Source organism: Solanum pennellii, chromosome 4, assembly GCF_001406875.1.
Source record: "Solanum pennellii chromosome 4, SPENNV200".
NCBI classification, from domain to species: domain Eukaryota; kingdom Viridiplantae; phylum Streptophyta; class Magnoliopsida; order Solanales; family Solanaceae; genus Solanum; species Solanum pennellii.
This window is the reverse complement of record NC_028640.1, coordinates 6,682,671-6,695,470: the sequence shown is the minus strand read 5'-3', so window position 1 is coordinate 6,695,470 and position 12,800 is coordinate 6,682,671. Positions and strand designations below refer to the sequence as shown.

Sequence of the window (12,800 nt, the reverse complement as noted above, 5' to 3'; positions counted from 1 at the left end):
TACATTCATCAATAACAATTTTTTTTTCATATTTTATTTGTGATTTAGTTTATTTTTATTTTGTTGAAAGAAATTACTCGGTCCAAGCTACTAATGCACTTGCTCTTTAAAAGATAATCATTTTAAAAAGGAAAAATTACGCTGATAAGCAATATACTAGTAAATTAATTTGCATTACTACAATTTGCGTTAATTACAATTCACGACCTACCTTTAGCTATAACCACGCTGCTCAATTTTTTAGTTTTGTATAATTTGTACGTTTTGTATAATATAATATTATAACTTTTGTGTAATGTAATTTTGATAATATAATTTGTATAAAATGTTTAAAGTTCAGATGTTTATATTTGTATGAATTAGTTATTTCGAGTTGATAAAAAAATAACAATATTATCCAAATCTTGAATTATATAAACGAGGCAGCTTAAACTATACTACAACCCGTAAATATAAAAATAATAATTTAAGACATAATTAAATTTAGTATAATGACTATTTTCGAAATTCTTTTTTAAAAATATTTATTTCTCCATTGTATATAGAGATTAGCAAATTATATGAGCATATAATGAAACCTTCCAAAAGTTGTTGACATAATTAATTAGAGTGTCAATAGTTGGAGGTCATGATATTCTACTATTAAAATAATTTAAACTGTAAAATTAAATTGTTTACCTAACAAAAATTAAAGATTTCTTGTGCACTTTACCTAATTAATTAAATATTTTCGAATAATTAATATACTATCATATTAAAAATTCATTCCAACACAAGTATCACGTTATTGTGTATAATCAAAGTGATGGGACAAAGAGGATCCTTTAACAATAGATTTTCGTACAAGAATGTAGTGTAGTGAATTATGAGGCTGTTTTTCTTTAATTAGAATTTTAAATTTAAGTTTTGGGTATAATTGTTTTAGAAAAAGAAAGAGCGCCATCTCTAATGGAGTCTATTCGATGTAAATCAGAGTTCTGTATAAATATCATACATATGATGATTATTTTTTTTAATGTCTAGCCAAACTGATATATACTTATATTATTTCACAACCTATTTCTCAAATAAAAACTCATATAGTGTCTAACTTTTGAATCTATCATTCAATCAAATAATCTTTTTGATATATTGGTTAAAATAAATTTAACTGATATAACTATTCGAAATATGAAATTCACTAGTCCACTAATCCAAAGAGGGTCGTTTAACAATAGATTTACCTATATCAAAGGATGTGGTGAAGTGGATGCGTCTGTCTTCTCTTAATTAGAATCTCAAATTCAAGTTTTGGGTATAAAAATTTTTCTTAAAAAGGACCTCCCCGATATGAATCTAAATTAGTCGAACTCCAATGCATATATTTTTTTTGCATGGCTAGTCAAATTGATATACACTTATATTATTTCACAGCCTATTTTTCAAATTAAAAGTCATATACAATGTCTAACTTTTGAATATATCATTAAATAAAATAATATTTTTGATATATTAGTTAAATAAATTTATTTTATATAACTATTCGAAATATGAAATTTACAAGTCTACTAATCCAATCCATAGGGGTCATTAAAAAGAAAATCACTCCTTACTCAAGATTCCAATTCAAAAACTCGAGTAAAGAGGGTAATTAAGGATCGTGTTTATTCTTATAATAATATATATAACCACATACCCTTAATGTATCATCCAAAAAAATACCATTAATGTATTCATCCAAAAAAATACCCTTAAACACACTTCAATGTTTTGTTTGTAAACATACAAATAAAAAATATAATAGACATAATAAGACTTTATAGTTATAATTTTGATTATTGCGTTCTATACCTTTTTTCAGTTGCGATGGAGATTGTAATTTGTATATTTTTATTCTTTTGTATGTTTCGCTTGCGAATATACAAATAAAGTAAGTATATATAAATTTATGTATTTATACATTTAGAAATTTTTCAGTTGTCCGTTAATTTGTATATTTCACTTGCCTATGTACAAATAAGATAATTTATAGTATGATTTTTTCATAAATCGTATCCAAATAGCTAGAGTAAGCTAGCATATACAAAATTTTGAATTCATAAAATCAAGAATCGAATTATATAGATTCTGGATTATATAAAGTAGACGAATAACAAAAATTTAAAGAATTATTACCGCAAATTATAATTTTCTTAAACTTTACCTATAGTATGTATTACCTAGTATATGTTAAATGTTTTTCATTAAGCATATTTTCCCTTCTAAATAAGAAACTACCGTCCAAATAAAAACTCATAATTTTGAATTCATCATTAAAGACAAATGACCTTTTTTTTATAATACATCATCATTCAATATTTAAAATTTATTGATTCAATTAATACAAATATACATGATGCGTCTTATATAAGATTAATTAAAAAATAGTATCATTTTCAAGATTCAAATTGGAATCATTTATTAAGAATAGAATAACCTTGTCTCCACTAAATATATTCATATTCAGATAGGAATATATACAAAGTCCAATAGATTAAATTCCTCTTTCACACCTTACCTTGAAAGAAGGCATTTCATTCAAGTGTGAAAAGAGAAAATATATTATATTGTGGTTGGTGAAATAAAGAAAAAGCTACTTTTAGACAAAGAAATTAAATAACAAACATGTAGATAAATACAATATTACTAATATAGAAAAACAAATTAGTCTAGAACTAAATAAAGTGATGGGGTAGTGTGGTGGGGATGGGGGGTCAAGAAAATTCAGCTACCAAACCAAACTTTAGAAACTTTGAATACGCCCAAGTGCAATGAATCAACTTTTCAACCGTATAATATTCATTAATAAAAAATCGCTAATTTTCAACGGACGTTTTTATCAAAATATAGAAGAAATATAAAATTTTTGATAGAATATTCATTGGTATACTGATGAATGTAGAGTGTAACCACTAACCTATGGGTTGATTGAAAATTAATAGCTTTCTGTCGATATTTATAAATATTTGTCTTTCGATAGTTATTATGATATATAAATTAAACTTGAAGTCGTTATAAGGATTCATAAACTGTAGCCAATTGTCGATAGACCAAGTAAGAGATTTTGGTTGGAAATTAGTGTGTTTTAGTTATGTTTAAAATGTACTCTCTTTGTCTCATTTTATATGTCATTTTTCTTAATTGCACTTGCATTAAAAAAAGATGTAATTTTATTCTTTTATCCTTATTTAATATTTTCTTAAGTCAACTTTATAATAAAATTACATTGTCAAAATTAACTAACTACTCTATCATGAGTATAATAGACAAAATATAATAATTTATGCACAAATTTTATAAAATGACAAATATTATGATTTAACTATCTATAAAAAGAATGATATATAAAATGGGACCGAGAGAGTATATATTAATTAATCTAACTAAGGACATTGATAAATCATGATAACTATTCTTTTAGAGCAATATACGTATTAATATGTTTCTTTAATTTTATAGACATGCAAAATCTTTTAGTAGTTTTCCTTTTTATCTCATGTTTGTTGATTTAAACGTTATGTCATTTAGGTAGTTTAGAACTACTATTCTATCATATACTTGTTATTTCCACTCATATATATATAATAAAAAAAAAAATTGTCTCTTTTTGAAATTTTAAATATTTATTAATCGATCACTTCTAACTTCATTTCACCTTCATTGATGACTTATGACACGTGTTTATAAATATTTGACTTTTTTTTTTATAAAATGATTAGTTTATATTTAAAGAAATTTACATGGAGCATCTTTTTTTAAGGGAAAGTTTACATATAGCCACTTAAAAATAATTAATTACTCTTTATAGCTATATTTTGATAATTACAATTTGTAGTTACATGTTATTTGGAGGAGAGAGGCGAGCGAGACTGGGAGAGAGAGGAGATAGGTGAGAGAGAGGGGGAAAAGAGTGGGAGAAAGGTGAATTGTATATGTATATTGGTTAGATAATTATATATTACACATATGTAATTGTTTATATGGCAAGAGAGATTGGGAGAGGGAGGAGAGAGGCGAGCGAGACTGGAAGAGAGAGGAGAGAGGAGAGAGGCGAGCGAGAGAGGGCAGATAGTGGGAGAGAGGTGAATTGTATATGTATATAAGCTAAAAAATTATATATTATACATATTTATTTGTTTATCCTGACGAATTATACATATACAAACATGCCTAATTATACAAACTCGAAGTCAGCTCACGTAATTAATGTATAATGTTAGTCGTGAATGATAATTATAACAAACTATAGCTATGATGAATAATTAAATAATATAAATTTATTTATCCGCGTAATTTCCCTTTTTTTAACTACTCTACTGTAGATATTACGCCTTATAAAATCCATATAAATTGTTTATTAGATAGGAAAAACACAAAAGTCAATAAAGTATTTTTGTTTCTAACCAAAAATCCAAAAGAAAATGCAATTTGGACATTAGATACTTATTTTAATTAAATGTTATTGTTAAAATAAGGAATAAAGTAGTATATAATTTCAAGTTCCTCTAAGTTGAATGGAAATACAAGACAAACTTTGCAATAATATATTTTTTTGGAAGAAGACAAATATTATGACTTTGTCTTTATCCACATGGACACAAACAATTATATCATCTTAATTACTATTAAATTGCTTCCTAATACAATTGTGTGGTCAATATTGTTGCCAATATACTAAGGGTTAATATAGAGATTAGTAATGCAGGGATTAATATTATCAATTGTTTAATTTATTGTTTTTTAATTGGTTATGTGTGTGGTTTAAAATTCTACCAAAAAATTCTTTTCAACTATATTATTTTTTATAGCATTTTTAACTAGCTAAGAGAATAAAAACTTTATTGTCATGTTCACTATTTTCTCACTTAAATTATTTGAGAGTAAATAATTGTCATCTTAATAAATTAGAGTTGATATCTCAAAAGGTTACACAACTATAATAATTTATAGAGAAAATTTATTGAACTTTGTTTTGTATCGATAAATTAAAAAAAAATCTTTATCATAAAATAAAAATAAACAATAAATATATCAAAATTAATTAAACTACTTTTTATACTCGAGATGTTTTATATATATATATATATATATATATATATATATATATATATATATGCTCTTGTTTTAGACCACTTGTGTAATGTTTAAGGGACTTCTGTTAAGAGACAATATTTAACTTATGAATTGTTCTTAAATTCATACGTCAACATTAGCATATTAGTCGGATTATCATATTCTATATTAATAATAAGTAGATTAAATAACTCATGTTTTAGAAATAAAAAGTTATATCTAAATAATAAAATTTGCAAACTAATTTATTTAAATAAATTTATTAGTATAAATATAAAATATAAAATTAAGAAAATAAATAAAATGATTAAAAGGATTTGAGGGGATATTTTTGTCTTTACCTAGATTAGTCCCATATCATTAAACTAATACCATCAGATGGAAGGCATTAGTTATATACCCTCTAATACCATGTAGGGTTTATAACTAATCCATGGATTGATCCAAAATTCCTACCAAACATAGTATTAAATAATATCACACTTAATACTTAAACTATTTTCCCTAATACCCCCTACCAAATGACCCCTAACTTCATAAATTCAGTGGGGGTATTGTGGGTACATGATCCAGTTGGTTCAAAATTTTTAAATATCGAATTAAAATACTAATGTTAAACTTTTAAATGTTTAAGTCAAACAAAATTAAGAAACCTCGATTTTTTTTTGGATTTGTCTGGTAAAATATTCATACATATATATAATTAACTTGTACTCCTAATATTTCTTTGGTCCATCTAAAATATAATCATAAATATGTTTCTTAAGAAAATTATACAAAATATGAAATGAACGATGACACTAAAATATCCAACAAAAAATAGTAATAAAATCGCATAAAATGAATATTGCAAATTAATAAGTCATAGTAAAAATGGTCATAATTTTAAAATACTAAATCATACTAAAATAAGTCTAATAAGTATGGAGGTATTACATGATTAAACATTAAAGAAAAATTAAAATTTGATTATGGATTTTAAATATCTAAATCAATATAAAACTAAAAAATAAATATCAACATTATTATCATTCTTAGTTATTATTCTTTTTTATAATTAGTACTAATTTGATTTTGAATTGAGTTTTTTTAGAAACTAATATCTAGGACTATTCAAAATTTCAAGTCTAAGAAAACTTGAAAAAATATGTTAAAAAGATAAAAAAAATTATGAAAAAAGTATAACTAAAATTAAACAATTATATCAAAATAAATATTATTATGTATAAAATAGATTTTAAAAATTATATATATAAAGTCAAGTTGATTTGACTCGGGTTGATTCTTTTTTTTTTAATAGTTAAAATCAAACCAACCTAATATTGTCGAATTCTTTTTCAATACCAAATCAAAGTAAACCAAACCATTAATTAATTTTTTTTAATTTAACTCAATTTACAATTTGATTCTATTTTGTACACTCTTATTCATGACTATTTTTTTATTGTTCAAAAGCTAAAGCCGCTCATGTCTAATAGCTTAGGAAGTTCGATACAACAAACTCAATGAAAAATATATTAACTTTAATTTGAGAAAATCAATCATATACTTCTATTTAATATCATTTACTGCTCCAACTTAATAATCGTTACCTACTATCCATACAAACAAAAATTCTTTAGTCAATACTTTTGATCAGAAAAAAAGACGGTGTCCCTACAAACAATTACTACTAAATTATCGATATATATATTGATTGCCACTTGTACTGCTTATTTTCTCCTAACAAATCTAGAGTGATAGTTACTCAAATGGACTTTTTCTTTTAATTTGGTTTTGGTTTAATAACAATAGATTTCTTTCATCATCACAAAAATATTTAGTAAATAATTAAATTAGTGTCATTATATTTAGAGTCACTCAAATTACTAACAATATTTATATAAAGTACAACAACTACTATTATATATAAACAGTAAAATTTTATAAGTACAATCTTATCACTACTTTTCATAGAAATAAAGAAAATATTTTTCAAAAAATACTTATAAAAATTCTTGATTATTAATTATTGCTCTGCTAAATATTTATAGCAATAATTATATTACTGTTAAATAATTATTACAAAATTCTTTATTTATTATATACATTATTTATATATATATATATATATAAATATATATTAATTGATTAATTAATTAATTAATTACTATCAATCAACACATGTATCAGATAATTGAACAGTACATGAATGAAACATAATAAAACATAATATATTTTATTTCTACTACAGCACCAAATTTGAAACATTCTATTCCTAACTTTTTGAGAATTTTTTTGAGTTCTTAAAAATAATAATCTCAACCCAAGTGGGACCAAATTTTGAATAATTTTGTAAGTAACTACTTGTAGTTGTTTCCACATTAAATATATATTGAATAAGTAACATTTTTATGCTCACACGTTTGTATAGTCAAAAAAATACACGTAGCAATGAGGTATTTTACACAGAGAATGCAATATAATGATATAGTATCCAAATTATATTCAAACAAAGAGTTCAAGTCAAACAACTAAATAATTACATAATAATTTAGATCATATACAATGATATATTTATAATGCCTAAATAACTAACTTTACTCTATCAATAATGAAATTACTTTATTTTAGAGGCTACCTTAAATTTTAACTTGTTATTAAAAGTTTATTGTTATATATTAACTTTTAACATGATTGATTTTGGAGATAAAATTAACTATAATTAAAGGAAGGGATTTATTTGAATTCGTATGAAAATTATGCCATATAATAAATAAGGTAGAAGTAGTACTTTTCATTTGTTCGTATTAAAAACTTAGCAACAACATATATAATAATATATTCCGTGCAATAAATAGAATACAAATTTAATAATATAACTCTTACATCGTAAAAATAGAGATAATACTATCAATTTTTTTGAAGACTCTCTGCAGTCAAGTGCTTCAAATCGAAATATTTATAAAAAAGTGAAACAATAAAAAGAATATGTCAATTAATAAAAAAAGTAGTACATAGATTCAAAAGGACAATAACAAGAAATAATGTAGTAATTAAAATACAATAGACAATAAATAATTAAAAAATATTAAAAGTAAGAAACTACATATATAAAACTAATATATACTAGCTACAACATACACAATTAACTTTTTTTTGATAATTATCCAATAAATGAAGAAAATATTATAGAAAACAATTCCCCCTTATGGAATCTACGCGACACAATTCATATTTAAAAAATAATATATTCACATCTTATAGATTTTTTTATAAAATCAACTAGTTCAATTAGAGAATTTATCTGTTTCACCACGATCACAAATTTTATATATATATAATATATATATATATAAGACTTTCTCATTCTACTACTACTATATAAGAAGATGTAAGCACAATACAAAAGTTTCATTCTTTTGACACAAAAAAAAAATTCAAAAGAAAGAAAAAAAAAGTTATCTTTGCATTTCTCATGAACTTCGGTGTCGTGTTAGGTTTCTATTGTTGGGGTTGGGAGTTCTTAACTGCCCTTCTTCTTTTCTCCACTCTTTCTTCTATCTAACTAAATAATTTCAATAATTTTTACAAAAAAGAAATTCAAAAATCCCAAAAAGGGGTTGATCATTTTGTGTTTCTCTACTCATTTCACCAATTTTCTTGAAAAAAAAATTACAAAAAAAAGTTCATTTTTTGTGTGTTTAATTTCTTGTTTTTAACAATTTTCTAGGTTTTCAAAAACTCCAACAACAAAACAAACCAAAAGGGGTTGCTTATTTTGTGTTTCTCTACTCATTTTACCAATTTTCTTGGAAAAAAAATCTTTCTTTTTTTGTTATGGGGGTATTAGAAGAAGGTCAAGTAAGTGATGAAAAGAGTTTGTTAGAGTATGTTGTGATGAAGAAGTCATCACCATCACCATTTTTATTGAAAACCTACATGTTGGTGGAAGATCCGGCGACGGACGACGTCGTTTCTTGGAATTCCGATGGATCGGCGTTTGTTGTATGGCAGCCGGCGGAATTTGCAAGGGATTTGTTACCTACACTCTTCAAACATAGCAACTTTTCAAGCTTTGTTCGACAACTTAATACCTATGTAAGTTTTTAATATATTCGTCTTCAATATTTATATTAGATCAATGAATATAACATTAAGTGTTTCATATATTAATTTTGAATATTTACATCAAATCAATAAATATAATATAAATTTTTAATATATTTATCTTAAATATTTATATCAAATTAATAAATATAACAAAACATATAATATTAAGAAAGCCAGATTTTTTTTGATATTATTTACATTTTATATTTATATCAAATCAATAAATATAACATGATTTTCTCCAATGAAAGTTTCGTGATTTTCTCCGATGAAAGTTTCTTGGAAATGTGCTTATCGGAAACTTTTTCGATATAATATATATATATATAGTTGCCGACAAAAATATCCATTGAAAAAACGTGTTGCTAATAAAACAAACACGTGTTGAATTAATTTTTTATGTTTGTCCAAAAATTATTCCCTACTGAAAAGAGAAATCCTTTAAGAAAATAAATCGTTTTCTCATTTTAATTTGTGATTTATTAAAAATTAATTTTATTTTATTAAATTTTTTTTCAAAAAAATTGAATTTATTTTCCCACTGTCAACAAAATAAGTTATTTTTTTATTAAATACACAGAAAATAAATTAGTAATCTATATATATGTAATATTGAAAAAGTATTTAACTAGCTAGTGAATGTAATGATAATCACATGTAGTTTGAGGAGTTGATTCTTTTGATTATATATTAAAGTTAATTGTTGGTATCTTAGAGTGTGTTTGGTACGAAGGAAAATATTTTCTGGTTCTTTTGATTATATAATTAAAGTTAAATGTTGGTATCTTAGAGTGTGTTTAGTACGAAGGAAAACATTTTCTGGAAAATGTTTTTCAATTTTCTCATGTTTGGTTGGGACAAAAGTTTTGAAAAATGTTTTTTAAATCAATTTATTTTTCTTAAAATTAAGGAAAATGTAAAAAATTAAGGAAAACATTTTTCAAAACTCTCCTCTAATGTCAAGTTACATTTTTTTTTGGGAAAAACATCAATTTTAAAAAATATTTTCAATTTCAAAATTTTATTTTTTCACCCGATCCTTAACCCCCCCTCCATCCACCCACCACCAGCCAACCCCTCTTCCAAAAAGATTAATTTTGTTTTTTAAAAATATTTTCAATTTTCAATTTTTATTTTTAAACTCCTACCGCCAGCCCCTTACCCACCCCACCCACCCCCCAAAAAATTGTTTTTTTAAAAATATTATCAAGTTCAATTTTTTATTTTTTCACTCCTATCCCCCTGCCCCCCACCCCAAAAAAATAATAATTTTGTTTTTAAAAAATATTTTAAATTTCAGAAATTATTTTCTACTCTAGTAAAAATAAAAGATGTTTCTCTAAAAATATTTTTAATTCATAAATCAAACACTAAAAATCAATTCCGAAAAATATTTTCCACTCATCAACCAAACATAAGAAAATAAGTCCAAAATCTACTTGCTTTTCAGGAAAACATTTTTACATGGAAAACATTTTCCTTCGTACCAAACGCACCCTTAAAGTAAAAAGGATTTAAAGAACACAACTTAATTCTTGTTACTCCCTCTGTCTCAATTATATGAGATCTTTTATGCTTTGAAAGTCAATCAGTTTAAGCTTGATCGGAAATTTGAGCATATAATTTTTAATTTTTTTGAAATAAAATTTATATATTTGTAAACTACGTTAAAAGTATTACACGAGTCACAATAATTGATAATTCAAATTGTTTAAAGAATCTATGAAAATTTACCTTCAAAGATAAACTTATTTAACTCTTAAAACCCGAAAGGTGACATATAAAATGAGCCTGAGAGAGTATTCTTAATACAAATTAAGATTACAAAGGATTTTTTTGTGGGCTCAACTAATAGAATTACATATCATGATTATGGAGTAGACATTAAAATAATGATTATATTATTGACATTAATCATACTAGCTAAGAGCTTAGGTTAATAATTATGATTATTATAGGTTATCAAGATAAGATGCATGTATTGCTAGTTGTCAAAAGTACTCACAAAATCACTTTGGATTAAGTTTGTCTATTTGTATACTTTTCAATTAACATGCGTAATAATAGTGTTTTCACTAATTAAATGGAAAGGTTAGTGGAGATTAAAAAAGTGCACTATTTTTCGTGGATTAATTAAGAAGCTTCTCTTTTTTTTAGGCAATTATTGTTTAAGTTTGAGATGAGTTTTCATTTATTTTTTTTGGATGGAATGTTTATTTTTCATATGATTGTTTTGAAATTTATTCTAACCATCCATTTTGCATAAATAACATTAGGGTTTTCGTAAAATTACAACAAGTCGATGGGAGTTCAGCAACGATAAGTTTAAAAAGGGCGAAAAGAATTTACTCCGTGAAATTCGTCGAAGAAAAGCATGGACAAATAGGCAACAACCAAACAACAAGAAAGACAATATTATAGAAGAAGATCAAAGATCATCATCATCAGCTTCATCATCATCTGAGTATATAAATCTTGTCGACGAAAATAAAAGGTTGAAAATGGAAAATGGAGTCCTTAGCTCTGAGCTTTTACTCATGAAAAACAAGTGCAAAGAATTAATGAATATTGTTACAATATTTGCTAAAAATCCAGAGAAAGAAGAAGATGAAAAAAAACCAATGTTATTTGGAGTAAGATTAGAAGTTAAAGAAGAAATGGAGAGGAAGAGAAAAAGAGTTGAACTTAATGAAATGGCTAGTGTTTTTCTCTCTCAATTATGCAAATAAAGTAGAAATTTAGAGAGAAAAAATCTATATGTAATAGTTGTACTATGCTATTTTGTATTATTTCATCCAAAATTAATGGTCTTAATTAGAATGTAATGACTACTAATTAAGTGGAGATATATACCTAAGTTGTATAAATTATGCAAGTTTTATTTTCACGTGAAATGTTAATAAAAAATTTCAATTTATCATTTGCTTTTCTAAACTATGAATTCCAAGTTAATTTGCTTTATTAAGCTTTTTAGCCATAGTTAGCAATTTAGCATATATATATATATATATATATATATATGTATATATATATATGTATGTATATATATATATATATTGACTGTTAGAACATGTTACAATGATATGTCGATCAATATCATGGCTTAAATATTGCAAAGAGTGAACAAAGCTTTAATATGTATGAAAAGTAATACTTGATTTATATATACACATAGTTTTCCGATGAAGAGTGTTCAAATATAATCACCTTCGCTAGCTATAGCTTCGTCTTTGATATTAATATTTTGTACTTTGATATACTCTCCGCTTATTTTTACTTGTTCATTATACTAAAAGTTGATGTCCACTTTTATTTGTCAGTTTGAAAAATTAAGAAATAATTTACTATTACATATCTAGTTTATTCTTATTATTAAACATTATTTATAATTAAGAATAATATAGTAAAATTTACATTTTATTTATTATTTTTTGGTGAATTTTGTCAAGTTAAATATAAATCAAATAGATATGAACAAATGAAGTAACATTCAAACTTCTTCAAAACATCAAAATAAACGTGGCATTGCATGAAAAAATGGAAATATAGAGATGGTCAAAATCATAGAGATTTTATACTGTAATTGATCAGAGATTCAAAATTCAACTTTTATGTGG

General features: G+C 24.3%; 1 protein-coding gene across 1 annotated transcript; it reads left to right on the top strand.

Annotated features, from left to right (window-relative positions):
* Positions 1 to 8,463: 8,463 nt before the first annotated feature.
* Positions 8,464 to 12,070, top strand: LOC107017220 (heat stress transcription factor B-3). The gene is made up of 2 exons (XM_015217490.2): positions 8,464 to 9,171; positions 11,460 to 12,070. Exons 1-2 carry the CDS (start codon positions 8,911 to 8,913, stop codon positions 11,910 to 11,912), a joined length of 714 nt encoding a protein of 237 aa, XP_015072976.1. The 5' UTR covers positions 8,464 to 8,910; the 3' UTR covers positions 11,913 to 12,070.
* The last annotated feature ends 730 nt before the right edge of the window (positions 12,071 to 12,800 follow it).